Genomic DNA, 19,895 nt, shown 5'->3' with positions numbered 1-19,895 from the left:
CTCATTTAAAGAAAGAACTTATAATTTTCAAATTAAAAAGTTAAATTATCCATTTAATATCTAAATAAAATCAAGTTTTCTGGTTGGTCTGAGGTTAAAAATGGGGGGATATTTTTAAAAAACACATCTCACAAAGTATTCTAAGAATCCTTTAGGAATATTCCCACAGCAGAGTATCTAGTTAACCATTATTTGAGTAAGTTCAAAACAGAGAAAAAAATTCAAGGCAATGTAAGAATTGTTTTTTACTGGTTAAGAACAGAATCCTAACTCACACTGGAGTATTATAAAAAATTGTGTAGAATAGTTAATATCTGAATTGATTCTTGAAGGATAGACATTTGTACTAAGCAAAGAGAAGTACCATCCAGAGAGCAAAACCATGACCAAAGGCAAAGAGGAATACAAATATGTTCTCAGAGGACAAGTGGTATGGATGGATATGAATATAGGAATGGAAGAAGATAAGAGTCCTCAATTTTCACAATGAGCAGGTCATCTCTTGAGAGTAAGTTGGGCAAGACTGAATGTAGGCTGAGAGAAGTTCCGGAATACTTAAGGGAAATCTGAGAACTGGAAGACCATAATAAGTTAAAGGAATGATTGGACTTCTTACGTTTTTTATAGTCATTGAACTATTAAAAGCTCTTTCATCTGGATAGCCAGAATTCAGAGACTATGTTTATTTTAGATTAGGAATGAAAGTTAATATGCCCTTTGCAGACTTCCTTAGGCATGCAAAAATACTCTTGTTCAACATACACTCCACATTTTACCATATTACAAATGTATAAAATCTTACCAGTATAGAAGATAAGCTAAGTAAAATGAAGACTAAATCTAAAATCTAACAATTTGGTGTATATATGTTCAACTTCAAATTTAACGTTTGTATTATTACGCTTGCAATTTATTCTTTTATCTTTATATCTTCAGATCAACTAACATGTTGCTGAAATAATTCTGTTACTAAAGTTTATATATATATATATATAAATATATATATATAAATATATAAATATATATATATAAACACATATATATATATATATATGTATTCTTGCTTTCTTTTTGAAATATAATGATACACTTCCCAAAAATTAAAGTTAGGAAATTTTAAAAACAACTATCAAGTAATTCTCTTTCTTTTACCACTTAACTGAACATATAGTTTACAAATTTGTATTAGGGGCTTTACAAACATCATCTTTTTTAATCTCACAACCTCAAAGAGTATCTACTGTAATCCCTGTTTTCTAGATAAGACAATGGACGTTTGGACAGACTAAATCATTAGTCCAAAGTAACTCTGCTGGTGGCAGAGTAGACACGGAACCCAACCAAGTATGTTAGTCATTGCTTTTTTTCCAACAAACTACACTGACCATTCTCTTTACACAGGCCTCAAAGGCCACTCAACTACCAATGAAAACTTTTATTTTTAAAAAATTTAGGAAGAGATAACATTAAATGATAACATTAACTTCTAATACATCAAATTTAATGTATAAATATCACAACTGCTGTGAGAAGTAATTATACTGTTTGGACATGAGCAAAAATTTAAAAATACTAACTCACTCAATATAAAATAACACCAAGACAGTCAGATAATACCAGTTTACGAGGCACTGTTAAATGGAACAGAGTATTGAACTAATGTGTGTAACAGGGTGGACTTTGGCATTAATGGTGAATGCACCCCCATGTCCCTGAAAATCCTAAAATTCACAGTTCAGTTGTAGCACATACTGTAGCTCAGAAAATGAAGTAATGTTTAGCACCACAAGAGTTATCACATATACAAAGTTAAGTAGTAAAAACAAGGCCACCTGACATGAGGCTGATAGGCTGACTGGGTGACTAACTGACCAGGTTTTACATACTTCCCAAAACAAAAATCTCAACCCAACTGCTGCATGTGAGACTCAAACTCTTGTCTCAGAAAATCTATACATTATTAGTAAATGGAGCTTCAGGGTTATTTTTGAGTATAGGAAGGACAAATGTTAAATCTGGCAATTCCACTAAACTATCATACTAGTAATAGAAAAAAAGATTATGATTAGTCCACCAAACCTAATATACTACCTATCAGTAGTACTACAAGAAGTTAATTATATAGTTACATAGAGGAGTTTTTCCTATTAACATAAAAATATTCCCTCAACAAGCTAATGTATATGTTTCAATTATGTACATATTCAACTGTGAATTGCAAGTATACTCACACTTGAGTGGTAGGAAGGTAGAGAAAAATGTGTAATTGCAAAAAGCATACTCAGTATTATAATTTTTTGAGTAAAAAATTATTATTACTACAAATTATAGAAATGGTATAGTTTATACTTCTCAAAATGGAATAATATAAAAGGTTAAGACACCATGACCCAGGCTTTTTAAAATCTAATAAAGTGTTACAGTAATAGTGAGTATATAAATTCATATTCAAAAAAATTTGGTATGAATAGAGAAATCAATTGCATATATACCAAAAATTAAAACTTATTAAAAATCTATTATATAATATTGAACACAAATAAATATTTTTTATTTCGAATAAATTTTTTTTTTAAATCTCAGATTTAATTAAAAAATATTAGCTTTAAAATGTTAACAAAGGGTGCCTGGGTGGCTCAGTTTGTTAAGTGGTTGCCTTTGGCTCAGGTCGTGATCTCAAGGTCCTGAGATCGAGCCCCATCCCATGTCAGGCTCCCTGTTCATTGGGGAGCCTGCTTCTCCCTCTGCTGCTCCCCCTGCTTGTGCTCTCGCTCTCTTTCAAATAAATAAAATCTTAAAAATAAAATAAAATAAAATGTTAACAGTTTATCCATTCTGGCAGAAATTCACGCAGAATTTTTTTAAAAATCCTCCCTGAGACTGTTAAATATTAACAGATTTGTTACTATAAGGTGTTCCAAACTTTTTTTGGGTGGCAACTGAAAAACTGTCATTCACTAAGAAAAGTAAAAGATACCATACTATTATAAAAGATAGATCTGGGTAGTTACAAAAGATGACATATCTATTACATTTTGACATCCTATTACTGTATAAATTGAACACACATAAAAAATGTTCTTAATTTTATACTCATAACTTTTTTTTCTGGAATTTCATTCAAAAGCAGATCCTCAAATAGCATTTCACAACGATCTGCAACTGTATTCAATATATCTCTCTTCATTGCCTATGAAAAAAACAAAACAAATTACAATAAGAAATAAAACCCATTACTTTAGATTTGCACTATTTTATTACCACCCTCCCCCAATAACTGACTTTCCTATGTAATCACATCCACTAAAATAACTGGTACATCATTCCATTTTTAACATCCATTTATTTAACATTAACAATTTAACAGAAAATTTGCCTAGCCTTCACCTAAATAATTAAAACCAAATAAATGAATGAAATTTTCCATCTAAAGAAATAATGCTACTGTTCCAAATTTGGAAATGTATAACTATGACAAAAGTGCCAGTCATCATTTTTAAAATCTCTGAATATCCAGATTATAGAATATTACCTAATAATACTTCAAATGAATACTTTTCCTGTTATTTAAAAAGTTTAATTTCCCTCCAAAAAATGATTTCAAATGTACTAATATATCACAACTGTGAAGCACTGAATAAATCTGTATAATCACCAGTTTTAAAAAGGCATTTTAAAACAGACATCCTACATATGAAAATCTTGGGACCAATTACATGGTATACTTCAACTAGCCAATAGATTGGGACTTGATTATCGGTTAAAATCAAATTTATAATTATGAAATCTGAGATTGAAAAAAATTTTAGGATTTTTGAATAGTTATGTTAACATGCTTCTGTTTTTCATATACCAGTTATTCCTTTTGTACCTGCACAGCATCTTTAACCTTGGGTTTATTGCTATGAATATAGGCTCTGCATTTCACAGCACCCTTAAGGTTTACAGAGCCGCTGCAGATCTGGACTGTGGCTGTGGATCTGCGGTCCGAATTCAGAAGCTGAAAGACAAAATCTATTTAAGTTCTAATAGCCAACAGTTAACTGCATGAAACACTTAAGCATTATATAAGCCATTTCATGAAGTGAGACAGAATTTTTGACTGAACCAAGTGTTTGAAAATATTTCCCATAAATTATTAAAAGTCCTTCATATTCCTCCTAAGTTATATATTATTTTCTGAGTATTTTAAATGTACTCTGAAGTTAAACACAACTACATCTAAATTTTTTCTTACTAACAAGACCATCTAAAATACCATTATTTATTTAACATATTCACTAAAAATATATTATTTGCAGATTACTCAGTTAAATACTGTTAAGATAAAAAGATGTGTAAAGAAGACATATATATATTTAGTATATCATCTATCTAGTAGGAGATATAAGGTATGCAATATAAGATTTGCACAAAAATAACTGGAATACAGAGTGATAAATTTGGTAAAATGATAAGCAGTGTAAAGACACTCATTTACTTATACACTTTCGACACTTAACTTCCATAGACTAAAAGTAATGCTATATGCTCCCCAGCAGCAAAAAGGCAAGTCAACTGTGATTGTCACCAGAAAATGACATTAGTGGTTGTAAGCAGTCACTTCCATTTTACAATCTCATTGTTCCGTAATCTAAGGAGTGCTAATTCATGCTTGGTTTCAAGATGTTTCACAGGTTAACCTTATTATTTTAATAAATGACAAAACAAGGAGAGCATTAAACAGTGCAAGTACTATTGGAAGCCTATAAAATCGCAATGGAAACAAAAATTGTGATTTTAAAAAAGGATACCCCATAAATGAGACATGGTAAAAATAACAATTCTAAGTACATCTAGAATAAATAGGGTCAATTCTGAAGAAGAAAAACAAATCATGCAACTTGTGAATAGTGCTATATGTGCTTCTGCAATAAAGAATAGTCAGGAACTGAGGAGGAAAAATGGTGAAGAAACTGAAAGACTTAATACGTAGCTACTGAAAGCACATGAACAGTCAATGTCTAATGTAATTCAAGCAAAGCTAGTCTGTTTTTTGTGTGTGGTGTTTTTTTTAAGAATTTAAACTTAAACACAGTCAAGTTCTTATTGGTAAGAAATTTGTCACAGACTGAATAGTTCAAAAAGTTCCAAGTCTGTTTAAAAAAATCTCTTTCATCAAACCAAGCAGCAGGGTGATAATGCTCATATTGTATCTGGAATAAGCTTCCTATGATACTTATGATCTTTACATTATCGATATATCAATAAGGTGAGGGTGGACGAAGAATACTGGGCTTCCCTTACCCACTATGCAGAACTTTACTATTGATGAAACTAATCCATTTTGGATCATAATGCTCTATTTTATACATTTAATATCTAACATATGTTTTACAGTATATAACACACTTATAATAACACATAATATAGTATAGTATAGTATAGTATAGTATAGTATAGTATAACATAATACAACATATAATAGTGCCCTTATAAATTAGGGCACTAGTCTCCAAAAAGGACTAAAGGACTAGACCATATATAGAGAGAGACTACACATACACACACACACACACACACACACGCACGCATACACAGAGAGTCTTCAAAAGATACAAGGATTAACTTACTCCTTTCCGGTAGAAATGTACCTGCGTTCTACAAATGTCAACTCCTCTTGGTTTCTTTGGACTTAGGAACAAACTAGCTTACAAAGAGACACTGGGAACCTAACTTGGTCGTAAGTGGAGGAATTTCTGTGACAACAATATGGTATTTTAAAAAAGAAAAGATTTCTTTGGTTATGATGACCAAAACAAACTTCACATAAGTGGTAGCATTTGGGGTAGATCTTAAAGTACAGAGAGGATTCTGACTGTCTGAATGACAGAGAAAAGATGGTACTGGTAAGATGCATGGCTCAGAAAATAAACATGATTTTAAAGGCATAGAAAGCAAACCTCTGAAACAGTTAAGTATGAAATTAATGAATAGGCATGCTGAGGCTACGAAGAGCCTTGAATTAGACTTTTCTAAGTAGTCAGGGTAAAGCACCTAAGGAATTTTAAACAAGGAGATTAATTCAATCAGTGCCTAACCCTTATACGTACTCAATAAATACTTTCTGAAAAAAACTAATAAGTAAATAACAAGTGAATGAATGCAAACTGTGATTCAGATAGGATAATCTGAGGTTATATGCAATATAAATTGGAAATACAGAAGATATTCCAAGAGATATACAAACAAAGATATCAGGATTTTCAGAAAAAGAATCACTTTGGACAAGACTGAATAGATAGACCAATTAAGAGTTACTTGTAATAATATAGGTAAAATAATAACATTGTAAGTCTAGTGGCAGTAAGACCATAAGGAAAATAAAAGATGAACTTAACACTGCAAAGGAAGAATCAACAAGACTCGATGGAGGTTGAGTAGCAGGAAAGTGACATCAAATATTTATTTACTACATATTACATTTTAGTCATATAAAGATTCCACCTGGCTTACCAGTGGAATGATTAATAAAAAGATATTACACTGCATAATAATATTGTAACAATAAATTATCTCTCATGATATTATCTCTCCTTTCTATATTCCCATAGTCTACACATCTACCAAATCCAATTTTATCACTAAAATAATTTTAGGTAAATTATTTAAAAAACCAAGAGGTCACATAAGCATATCTAGTAAAAAGCATATATGTACAGGAATAGCTTTAAAATAAAGGACACATCTAAACTAAAAGGTACTAAGAAGAGAAATTGAGAACTCATGTTGAGTGGCATTGAGTCCAATGACAATTTAGTAAATACTCTATTGCTAAATACAGAGAAGGCAGAAAAGAAATTAAAACACCTTCCTATGCAAATTACTTTTGAGTCTATTTTACTCAGTTAAAAAAATATACAATATTTGTATTTGTACAAAATATACAATAAAAAATATCCTGTTCCGCATGCATACTTTTAGGAATAATTAGTGGCTTTAACTTTTTATCCTTCAAGATATCCAACTTTCAATTCTGAAAAGAAGAGATGTGTAATTTAAAACAACCATATAAAAATGTAAAAATTGCTAATAATGTGTGATTTTTACTAAATCAGAGGATGTATAAATACACTTCAAAATTTATACGACAACACCTGGCACATCTGTGCACACATCTTTTTAAGTTGTTAAGAACTACAACTTTGCTCATAAAACCTACAACCCAAAATATCACACATACATACATGTATGTATATATTATATATATATATATATATATATATATTTCTAAACTGCTCTCTACTTCATGCTAAAATTTTAATAGCCTTGAGGCAAAAGACCAAAACAAGTTTTATTAAAATAATGTTCTTGGAAATAAATTTGCTAGAACTAGACATTTTTTACACTTTACATCTCTAAAATTCTCTGACTCTCTAATTATAAATATAAAAACCAAAACAATTTCATTATGATTATTCTAAGAAAATATTTTAGATAAGTAGTATTTTAAAATATTTACCAACTGTGTTAGCACTTTGACATCAAAAGAATGACTAGTTGCTTGAACATTTCCTCTAGAAGATTTTTTCTGAAAAAACACAAAAGTTAAAAAACTAGATTACTGAGACTGGAGTGGAATACAAAAGACAATTTAGGAACTATCCTACATATATTAAGTAACTTAGAGGAAAAGAAAGTTTTATTATTTGTTTTATATTGGCTTTTTTTATAGATATGTTACTTTGTGTATTATCTATCAATCAATGTGTACTCTTAAAAACCATTATTTCCCTATTTTTATTCCTCTAAAGCAAGGACTGGCAAACTATGGCCTATAGGTCAAATTCAGACTCCCTCTAGTCTTTGTAAATAAAGTTTTACAGAACACAATCAAAATCATTCATTTACATGTTATCTGTGGCTGCTTGTTGAATAGTTCCTGGAGACCATGTGGCCCACAAAGTCTAAAATATTTACTATTTCGTTTTTTACATAAAGTTCATTGACCTTTGCACTAAAGGGAGAGATTATCAAAGTTCCTCTTCAGATAGATCAAAGCTATTTTAGAAGCTTGTACAGATCCCTTCTATAGAATGGCCAAACTTAGTCTTTAAACTGCTATCAAAGTAGAACATGTACCTTTAGTTTTAAGCAAGCAGTTTATAATTGTGAAATTAGATAGAATTTAGATGACACTCCCTTCTTCAGATTTCAGGATTCCAATTAATTCAGAAATGATCTCCAATCATTCTCTGAAAAAAAACATTTATTTGCCCTTTACTTTAAAAGACCTCAGGAAAAAAAAAAGGACCTTATAAATAAATAGTAGGTGGAAACTGCTTTCACGAAGGCAAGAACTAAAGAAAAGTCATCTTTTATCGTTCCTTAGGCACAAATAATTTCATAAATAAGATGATTTTCTCTCAACTCACCTGTCCTTCTAATAGATCACAATCTTCATCTTTAACTTGTCCATTAATCAAATAAACACCGTTCTCTATTTGCTTAGCCCAGCGTGCAAGTCCATTCTTAAAAGGAATACAACACAGATATCTTTCAGATGTAATGTCCTCTCAATTAAACTCCCTAGGGTCCACTTTTTTCCACCTAATGTTAATGTGGTAATCAGTAACGTGGTATTTATTTCTTGAGTTAACATTTTGCCATTTTTTTCTTCATATTTCTTTTAAATTTTTGCATATAGTTGACACACAATGTTACATTAGTTTCAGGTGTACAACATAGTGACCCAATTGATTTATACATTATGCTATGCTCACAAGTGTAGCTACCATCTGTCACCACACTATTATAATATCACTGACTATATTCCCTATGTTTGCCTTTATTCAGTCTCATAAACAACAACAAAAAGTACATCCCCAAATTTTGGCAACTTAGCCATATTTAATAATAGTTTTTCTAATCTTTATCCCAAACTAACATTTATATCACACACTTAGGAGGCTTACTAACTACATGGGCAGTCACATAAAATTCAATAATTCCCATTATATTTTTAAAAAGTAGGAAAAGAGAAAGAACCTCAAGAACAAATATACAAAGCAGTACTAAAGAGAGGAAAAAATAAGCAAGCTACATCTGCTTCCTTCAATAGGGAAAAAGAAGAGAAATGAGATATGAACAAAAGAATGGAACAAAAATACAAAAGAGGACTGGAAAGGAGAAAATAAAACTAAAGACCAAGAGGAGAAAAACAAAAAGACCAAAAGACCAAACAGTATACCTTTTTATATAATCATATTTTATGTAACTATATTTTACAATGTACTTAACTACATGTTAATCAACAAATATTTATGGAGCACCTATTATGCTAAATACATTAGTATTATAACGCTGTCCTATTTCTAACTTTATAATTTGGCTGGAGTAATAAATTAGTCCCCCATAATAATATCATTATAATTAGCAAGTAATTTTTGAGGATTACAAAATGAATGGCATAGACAACCAGAATAAAAGCAGATTATCTGTTCAGCAATCAATAAAGAAAATTCATCTTGCCCTGATACCTTTGTATTTTTCTCCAGAGTATAGCTGACAGAAGTAGTAGACAGTGGGATGTGAATATTAATATGAACTGTACATTCTAATGAAAGCCATGAAGTTGATAGTCCATTTTGATACTTCCAATCTGCTGGTTTTGCTGAACTCTTTAACAGTGGGGAAGGTGGAAAAACATAAAATATGTGATTTAGGTAAAATACGCGGATCAATAAAATATCATAAAATGTAGAACCTAATAATATAATAATATTATTATATATAAGCTGAAATCTAACATATTTGGCCAACTTCTTTCATCAAAGGGCAATAGGTTAAAACTGAATAGAAATAAATCATGCATTAAGTTCGCTATCCTTCAATACATTCCAGGCAGCCTTGGCACTCCCCCCCCCCCACCCACCCAGTGCTAGGCTGAAAAGAATCAGATAGTTCATGTAGAATTCTGACAAGTCCTCTGGTTCTCATCTGTAACTTCAACAGTGTCAATTCGAAGCTTCTGTGTGGAGCAAAAAAAATCACTGAGTGACTATCCGGTGCCAGATGTTCTCCTTTCTGTCCTATCGTCGCTAACACAATACTGCGAAGTTACTTTTTCATATTGCTTTTAGACACGTTAGCAAAATTTAGTCTGGATTCTGCTAGTAGGTAGCTTGCTTACTAGGCAATGTAATACCAAAAGCCCAGTTGCTTTTACTACCAGCCTCTCAAGTATAATACTAAATGCATAAATAGGTAGGGGGAGGTTAAAAAAAATATTTGAACAACGAAAAAAAAGGTTTTCCTTGCTTGTAATGAAATTAATCACATTTCATAATAAAAAGTGCAGATGGTTGTGGACATCAATAGGAAGTGAAAGCACTGAAAATTATTAAAACTAAAGAACTGAAATTTATTTTAAAAATATTTTGTAATACATAAATCTTTAAAAAGAAATTTTTCTTACCTTTGGATCATGGATATCATAAGTTCGACAAAATATTCTTTACTGATTAAGGATAGAAATAACCAAAAATAGAAAAGTAATTTTTGATAATCAAAAGAAAATAAACTATCAAAAAATAAAGTGCATGCACCCAAAAGTTTTTATAAAATCATACCACTTCATATAGAGATATATATACACACATATATGTACTTGTTTGCACAAATACATATACAACTTGTAAATAAACATATATATTCACATTTTGTATAAAATAATATATATACACGCAAAAACTGTTCTGTCTATAATACTTGCAGTGCTTTAAACTTTCCCTACTGCTTAGAATCCTGCTAATCACAATGAATAGAGTGGAAGCACTTGCAAAATTTTCCTCAAATACATACCCTCTATCAACAAATAGGAGTTACAAGCTCAGCTTCTGCAGGAATGATCAGTTTTTGAATTTTGTCTTTTGCAAGTCCTAATTTACTAGTCCCTTGCCCGCTTTGCTCCCTTGATGTGGCTGCCTCTGGCTTAGGCAGTACTCTTGCCCTGGCAAGATGTAGAGGAAAGAAGCTAAGGAGGCCCTAAGGAGGCTTTTTTAGTGTCACCTTATCTTGGCTAAAGACATAAAAATTTCTTAGATGTCCCACACTGTTAAGCTCAGTATTATCTGTGCTCTGAATTGGGCATTTCGAATTGGAAGTGAAAATTTAACATGATAAAAGCCATTACTTTGCCTAAGCTGTCAGTTGGGCATCGACCTCTCTGTAGAGGACCTACTGAGCATCAAAAAATGGGGTAGGTGGCTGGTAAAGAGCTCAGAATACCCAGCCCTTGCCACCTTTCTCAAACTCTTTAACAATTCTAAGACATGATTAACAACGTTAACAATAATAATATTACTGTTATTATTACTGGCAGTCCTAATTATGTGTTATTTATAAGAAAAGCTTTCAAATTATGCCTGTTTTTAAAATATGATTTAAATAAATGTTTTGGGAAAAAACCTGCAGGAACATTATTTCGATATCATATACTTTAAAATATAAACACCTAAATAAAAGATACTTTTTTGTAGAAGAACAAATGTGAAGTGTCACTCGTTCTGAGATCTCCTCTTCTGTGAAATTCCACAACCTCCTTTTATTCATAGATTTTTCCATAGCAAATACTAGCTGAAAGGGAGCAAAACACACATCGACTTAACGCAAAATAAGAGAACAAAAGTGAGTGCAGAAAAAGATAATTACAACATCTCTAAGCTCCTAATTGGCTTTAAAACTCCATGATTCTGTCATTAAATTTTATTTTCTTCAAAAGAAGGAGTAAAACTGATTATTAACCTTTTGGATTCCATTTTTAGGGATCTACAAAATTTGCATTTAAGTTTGGGGTATAGAATAAAGACTATTTTAATTAGAATGAAAAAGTGATTTTTAACCTACAAAAATGAAGCATGTCACCATTTGGGATTTCTTATTAAATGTCACAAAAGATGTAAGGCACTATACAAGTACACATAAAATACAGTAGTAACAAATTGAAAGTAAAAAAAATCAGAAATAATGACATACATTTATGCCAGAAGTAAGAGTTATAAAAATGCATACTTGATATGAGTAGAGGGGTCATAATTTTTTTTAAAAGATTTTATTTGACAGAGAGAGAGAGCACAAGTAAGCAGAGTGGCAGGCAGAGGGAGAGGGAGAAGCAGGCTCTCTGCTGAGCAGGGAGCCCGATGCGGGGCTTGATCCCAGGACCCTGAGATCATGACCTCAGCAGAAGGCAGACGCTTTAACGAATTGAGACACCCAGGTGCCCCTAGAGGGGTCATAAATTTGACTCTAAACTTCCTAATAATAATGGGCACAGGCAAATCTAATCTGTTAGCTAATTCACATGGTCCAGAAACTGAACTCAATGAGGAGAGGCACAACTTTCTTGATAATGATATCAAAAGGAATTTCTTCAAAGGTGATAGTATGTAATATAACAAAGTTCTCAACATTGACCTGATGGGAGACACTAGTTTTATAAGGTTACCTCTAACAGAGTTCCTCACTACAGGCAATGGAAGTAAAGTCAGAAAACGGAAACTCAATAATGTCTGAAATATAGCATTTCTAAAGTCTTATTTGCTTGGTAGGAACAAAAATGATAGAAAAGGAAAAGGAAAGAGGACCAACCGTATCTCTCAAGCACTGAGCCCACATTCACCCTATTCAGTCCAGTGCCAACCACAAAAGGATGCACAACCAATGCAATTAAAAACATATACATTTGGATTACATTTCAAAACGTCTAAGAAGATGAACAACTGTGAAGGGTACACTTATTTAAAATGGAAAACACAGCAGAAAGTTGAGTAACTTGCCGGGCAAGAGGATTACCTCCATTTTCTTCCCTTTCTCCCTTAGGTACAAATTGCAAAGATTTAATGTGGGACATGACACGAAAGGTTACAAAACTGTGATTCTTACTGGCTGCACACTTTTTTTTACTAGAAAATGTTTCTGGAGATTCTGTGGGGTTTTGCACTTCTCAAGATTACAGGGTCCCCCTCTCTCTTGGGGTGGGAAAGAACTTTTTGAAGGCTCATTTGGATCCTGAGTACTAAAAGAGATGAAAGCTGCCTGCACAAAGTTTGCTTTAGATTTGGGCTTAAGGGGAAACAGCTTGTAGACCTTCATATTTACTTACAAACTATGTTACCCAACTTACTGATATGGGAATAAAATGTTTTACTCTCAGGATCTTGAGAAAATTGAACAGGTGAAGAATCACAAAATCTATCAACTTCACATTATAGCAATCACTTGGAACTAAAAGGAAATTCTAGCAGAATACTGCTATTGTATAAGAAAAACTCTTAAACCACTATAATTTGTCTCATAATAGTAAAAAATTATCTTGAAACTTAAAGCTATTTAAAAATATATAGCTTTGATTGAAAATAGAAATTTTGACCTTTTTTTACACTCAAAATACCAAGCAATTCGATGGAAAAATCTCTTTCAACATAATGCCAGCATAAAGAATTATGGAATGCTAATCTAAATATGCCTAGGGTCATTGTATATAAGTATAATCAATTAAAATATGATATAACTTTGGGGCGCCTGGGTGATTCAGTCGGTTAAGCATCTGACACTTGATCTCAGCTCATATCTTGATCTCAAGGTTGTGAGCTCAAGCCCCATGCTGGACTTGCTGGGTGTGGAGCTTACTTAAAAAAAAAAAAGCATCTTTGATCATATTAAGAATTTTTGATATTTCAGACTTACTCTACGCAGGGCATTTTGAAAATCATTTCCCATTTCTAAAGTTGTGATGATGAATACTCCAAGAACTAAAAGTCCCCCTGGTAGCATTCTGGACACCTAAAAATAGAAATATATTATTAGTTAACATAAGTATTTGGCATTATATGCAATCTTTTGTGTTTGATAAGCCAAATATTAAGTCAGCAAATACTTGCCGAGCACCAACTATATGCATAGCATTGAGGTGTGAGCTTTGAAAAACGGGTTAAAATATTGAGAAATAGTTGATAACCATGATGAATGGGTGTCGTTATATACACAATCTTCCTAGAGTGTCCTTAATTTTTTGCCTTTATAACTAAAGCTATTTACTACCATTAATAATGACACCCTTTAGCTACATCAATAAACAAACCCCTTTCTCATGAGATCACAGACTGAAATATCTTCTAAAATTTTTTCATTGGCTTCTACTGTCACCTAAATAATATATAAATTTATCTACTACTGGTATTTCAGACTCTCTAAAATCTAGCTAACCTGATATTCAGAACCTCACTTGATACTACTTTCCCTGAAATACCATACACATATCTGGCTAACTCTATACCTTCATTCAGACTGCTCCCTCAGCCTAAACTAATTTTCCCTTACCTTCTGTGTGTCTGAACTCTATTGAATACTTCAAAGTCAGCTTTGAAGTCATACTTTGATCTCCCAAGTCCCACAAGACTTTGGTGTAGTTTTCCCATGGAACTTATCACACAAGCCTGTGTTATAATTACTCGTATGCGATGGTCTAGAAGTTCTTTAAGGGAAGAGGGGTTCTCAACTAACTCTGTATACCTATTAATATTCAGAATATTACCAAAGCCTGGGATTTGAAGAGAGGGGATCTGACTTGAAAATCCATTTTTTCCTATTCTTTACATTTACTCTAATTTTTTTACCTCTATTTATTATACTGGGTATGAATATTATTCCCAATTTTTCTTTACTGTAAAATAATATTGTAAAAATTCTAGCAAGGCTTTCTGTGTTCATGGGATTATTTGCTTAGAATAAATTTCTTGAAGTGGATTACTAGTTTATGAAGTTATGCATATTTTTAAGGTTTCTGATCCATACTACCAATTTGTCCTCCATAATATGTTATTTCCCTTCACATGATTGTGGCTAGTTCTTAATACAGATGGACTTCTTTCTACCATCTAAACTCAGAGATCAAAGTGCTTTCTTTGCGTCTACTCAGTACATAAGAAAACTGAACAGAAAGTTAAATCTTCTTAGACAGCACAGTCTATCTCTGAATATATTTACATTGTGTCTGCTGGTGGTTCCCTCTGATTTCTTAAATTCTGTTCATTATAGTAACACAATCTTGGCGTATAAATAAAGAACAAAGTTTTCATTTTTTGCATGGAAAATATGGACATTTTCAAAATCGCCAACACATAAAAGTAGTTGTTTCTTTCTAGAGACAAAAAGGTTAACCTGTTTTTCTATAAAAATTTTATGTTTGTGTGCATACACACATGATATACATCTCTATGTATGCATGTGTGTGTGTGTCTGCTATATACATATGTATAAGTATATAATTTTACAAGAAATCAAAAACCAAATTGGAGTCTAAAATTATTTAGAAACCTTTGAGAATTTAAGTTTTAAATATTTAATATTTTCCTTAGAAAATGATATTAAAAATTTCTTAGATTCTTTTACTATACACCCCCCATCACAAACACATACACACATACAGATAAACATGTGCATCTCTGAAAAATTTTAAGTTGATGGAAATGATTACTTTTACCTTACTTAATTTCCAATTAGTTGACATAATCCATTCAATGACTACTTTTAAGTGTATTTACTCACCACTCCCTCTCACGCACTACCAAATCTGTTTCTTCCTATGCAATGGCAACACCATCTTCCCAGACATGCAGGCTGGAAATCACCTTTAGCTACTTTCTCAAATGCTCTTCACTCCCTGTCTGTTTGCTTAGTAAATCATCTTGCTACAAGCTCTATAACTGGAGTGTTTTGGCAGTGAAGTTTTAGCTCACTGCATTAGTTAATTCACACATTCATTTATCCAATATTTTGGAGTTCTTGTAAACCATGGAAATACTATACTTGGCATTGAGAATATAGCCATAAACAAACAAAAACATAAATGACCTGTCCTCACAAAGCTTAGTCTAGTTGGGCTCACGTCATCTTTTTTTTGAACTATTACAGTAACTGAGATTCAGTCTCTACCCTCCATTTACACTGTATCAAGGTATTGAAATTATTTTCTAAATTACTGGTCAATCATATTAACTCCTTCTCAGATAGGGAACTCTGAAAGTCTACCACAGAGCTACTATCTACCAAACAAACTCCTCACTTCTTAGGATGGCACTCCAAAACCATCCATAAATCGGCTCCTTCCAGCCTTATGTCTAAATACATTCTTTTATATACCCCATGTTCCAGTTATACCCAATTGCTTGCTCTTCCCTTAACTCTTCCCCTGCCTTTAACTTTTATGCCTTTGGGTCATTTATTCATACCGCCCTTTGTGTGTTCAATGTGTTCTCTGACTTTTACTGGCAGTCCTATTCATCTTACAAGTTCAGAACCTTCTGTGAAGCCATTTGATTCCATTCATTGGTAGATATTTAACTTTTCACCATTCTATATTCTTATAGCACTTTTCTACTTTTATCTCATTTCTCTTGTGGTAATAATGTCTTTCACTTTGGTTACAACATATATTCTAAGGATTTTAAAAAGAACCTAACCAAACCATGATCTTATTCTCTCGGTATCTATGTGAAGTCTTCAAAACAATCTGACCAGCAACTCTATTATCAATAACTAGTATTATTTTAAAGAACACTCAGAAATAAGCTATAGGACCAATAACAAAGAAAGGTTAAAAAATACAATTCATAAAGGTTAACAATTAAAAGCACAGCATATAAAATCAAAGGCTTTCAAATCAGACTGCCTGGGTTCAAATCTCAGTTACATCACTTATTATATAATCTTGGGTGGGTTACTTAACCTAGTAACCTGAAGATGAAGTGCTTTTATTTTGTTCGTCAATAAGCACAACTATATAAAAAGACAAATGTGGTGACCTGGTTGGCATGTTCTGTGGCCCATTCTTCATCCAAATTATCCAACTTAGCTTTTTGCTGATGTTTGAGGTTCTCATTTTGTTCCTCTTTGGGTGGTGTTCTAGTGGCAAGAATGACATAATCCTTTTGTGAAGAACACTTAAAAACAAATTAGAAAAGCTTATTATCAGTGACATCTGACTGAAGAATGTAAAGCTCTTATGACATGCAAAAACAGTAATATTCATAGCAACTTAAATTGTTAATACTTATATTATAATGGAATCTATAGGGAAACCGATTTTCATGGATAACCTTACTATGTTTCTCTCACACGTCATTTATTTATATACTTAATATCAGGTTCTTATTTGTTTGGGTATCCTGAATGTGAATCATATAACGGTCCTTAAAAACAGCTTACTGGCTGAGTGAATGTACTGTACCTTAAAATATGCTTGATCAATTTTCTAATTATTATATTTATTTTCTAAATAATCTGAAAACAGATTGGATGGTTCAGCAGGTATAAAAACTCAGTAAAATAAAGCAACAAATGACCTTGTGTTTCTTACTTCCATTGAAACAATGATAGTAGGGAACTTGTATAAGTGTCCACAGAAAAGCAAAGGGGATGTGGGATACATAATAGAAGTGATATCAATTTTATGTTCCTTAGTTTTAATAGCAATTAAATGGTAACCAAAGGTGGGCTATCTAAAGATAAATTCAGGGAACTTTTAATAGCCCAGTCTTACTACAGTGAAAGTTTGTTGTAAAGAAAAAGTAAAAAATAAGGCAGATAAAACTAGTAAGCATGGTCATTCCCATACATAACCTGAAATTGCCATTATGAGTGTCATCCTGGAATAGAAAATAAAGGAAGAGAAATTATTTCTACAAAAGTTATTTCCAGAAAGTTACATTCAAAAGCACACAGGAAAAGGTAGGTGCTGATTAAGAAAGCATGACTTTAAAAAGAAAAAGAAACTGACCCAGAGAGTAGGAAACAGGCAAGCTTGAGGGGAAGAAGAAAAAAGTGATAAGCCCTGGAATAAAGAAAAAGAAACATATTGGAAGGGATGAAAATGCAGCATAAGGAAAGACTGGAAGGAAAATTCTAAATTGTGGGAGACATATTTGTAAGACGGTGGTTTTGCCAAGCTCTAGAAACAGCCTATGTGAGTAAGGCAAGTTTGGAAGAGGGTATTTCTCCCTACCTTTTATTTTTACTAACAATGCCTTTCTCTGAGACTGTTATTCCCTTAAACTTTCTTAAATAAAGGGGAGTAGAAACTTTAAATAAAAAGTTCCTAAAAGAGTCCCATATTGGATGCAAGTAACCTCAATCAAACAGTAGTTCAGGGCACCTAGGTGGCTCAGTCAGTTGGGTGGCTGCCTTTGGCTCAGGTCATGATCTCAGAGGTCCTGGAATCAAGCCCCACGTTGGGCTATCTCCTCAGCGGGGAGTCTGCTTCTCCCTCTCCCTCTGCCTCTCCTCCTCCTTGTGCTCTGTCTCTCTCTCTCTCTCTCTCAAATAAATAAAATCTTAAAAATAAAAAAAAAGTAGTTCAGATTATTACCAAGAGGGGTAGTTTGGCTAAGGAGAGGCCTCATAGGGTAGTGCTACCTGGGTGAATAGTACAGGGTCTACTCTCTGTCTTACAAGTTAAGAAACCAGATTTATGAAAACGCTGAGAATGAACTGGTCTCTTAGGGCTAGGTTGACATTAACTAAGCTCATTCAGAATGATGTTGAAAACAAGAATACCATGAAGGGGTGTGAACACATGACTCTTCTTGACAGTACATTCTTTATAAGTACATAACATGGGGCTTCAAACTATAGGAGGAACTAGATTTAAAATCCGGATAGAATTGGAACAAGATAAGTTAATTACGCAATTTGAAGGTTCTAAGGCATCGTGATAAAATATCCAGAAACAAAATTGTCACAACAGAACTCTTTTTGCTACCAGGTATCAAAATCAAGTCCTTGGGCCACAGTGCACTCTCCCCTAAATAGTGTTTAGATGGAGTAGCCAGTTTGTCTGTGACTCTCCTTTTTCTGTTGCTTTCTACTGCTGACCATCCTCCCTACTGATTAACATATTTTTTCTTCAATTATAATAAATCAGCAGGTGCTTACGCTTTTTAAAGTAACTGCCCAAATCTGTTTCATTTTGTGTTGTTTTTTAAGGCCTAACTCCAAAAGGGGAATAAAATTTGTTTTACTTGCAAATTTCTCCTACTCCCTTTCCCTCACGCCACTGAATCAACATTAAAAAATTTCAGTAAGATGAGTGAGTACCATAGCAAGTAACAAAAGACATGACTACTACTGCTGTAAGACTGAGATAAAACAATGGGAATAAAGTTGTCAAAAGTTACTTTTGCAAAGAATTAGACAACCAGGAATTAATAAAGATTAGAAGAGAACACAAAACACTTGGAAAGACAATAAAATATGTATAATATAATCAGTGAAATTCTAATTGTGGAATTTCTACATTATGAGTTACTTTTACATTGTCAAAAGGGAATGTGTTCTGACTTAAGCAAACCTGGGCTAGTCTTCTCCTGCTTCTCCACATTTTTCCTCAAAGACCATTTTAAGTTGTTCTTCTACATTCCATTCCTCCATTCCCTAACCTTGACCTTACTGTTAAATAGCACATCTTAACTTTAAATAAACAGGTAATTTGTTTTATCAATAAATGCACCAAAAGATACATACCTGTCCAATTAAAAGACCAGAGACAAAAGCTTTTCCTTGAAGATTTATGTTTGAAAGATACTGGCCAACAGTCTCTTCTACAATGTAGGTTCTTCCCATTATTGGGAACTAATCCAATCTCCTAAATTACAAGAAAAAAATACACACCATTTTTAGGCAAAAATATAATTTGCAATGTTTTTGTCATGGGGGTTGTATAGAGACAGAAGTGGTACATCCTGATACTATTCCACGCCTTGCAGAGATTGCTGGGTAAGCAGGGTATTCTTTCCTGCAAAGGTCAAATGTAGCTTCAGAATTCTCAACACAGTGCTGCTGGAAAAGACTACCAATCAAAT

The 19,895-nt window shown here is 32.6% G+C and overlaps 1 protein-coding gene across 2 annotated transcripts in view; it reads right to left on the bottom strand.

Moving 5' to 3' along the window:
- ODR4 (odr-4 GPCR localization factor homolog) overlaps positions 1 to 19,895 on the bottom strand; it is a 39,297-nt gene that overhangs the window by 16,762 nt on the left and 2,640 nt on the right. The window contains exons 2-11 of one of the 2 annotated variants that reach the window (XM_087858501.1): positions 19,558 to 19,678; positions 16,842 to 16,979; positions 13,726 to 13,821; positions 11,510 to 11,616; positions 10,457 to 10,493; positions 9,519 to 9,659; positions 8,415 to 8,510; positions 7,502 to 7,570; positions 3,872 to 4,000; positions 3,102 to 3,190 (exon numbers count right to left, since the gene is read on the bottom strand). In XM_087858501.1, coding sequence (XP_087714627.1) covers positions 3,102 to 3,190; positions 3,872 to 4,000; positions 7,502 to 7,570; positions 8,415 to 8,510; positions 9,519 to 9,659; positions 10,457 to 10,493; positions 11,510 to 11,616; positions 13,726 to 13,821; positions 16,842 to 16,979; positions 19,558 to 19,656 — 1,001 coding nt within the window. In that variant the 5' untranslated portion in view covers positions 19,657 to 19,678. Of the gene's footprint in view, positions 1 to 3,101; positions 3,191 to 3,871; positions 4,001 to 7,501; positions 7,571 to 8,414; positions 8,511 to 9,518; positions 9,660 to 10,456; positions 10,494 to 11,509; positions 11,617 to 13,725; positions 13,822 to 16,841; positions 16,980 to 19,557; positions 19,679 to 19,895 lie in introns of those variants that run through there. The other variant, XM_087858505.1, reaches the window with a different exon arrangement.

Source organism: Ursus americanus, chromosome 2 (genome assembly GCF_024610735.1).
Source record: "Ursus americanus isolate L20-20 chromosome 2, mUrsAme1.1.p, whole genome shotgun sequence".
In the NCBI taxonomy this organism is placed as follows: domain Eukaryota; kingdom Metazoa; phylum Chordata; class Mammalia; order Carnivora; family Ursidae; genus Ursus; species Ursus americanus.
This window is presented reverse-complemented; position numbering and strand designations above follow the sequence as displayed.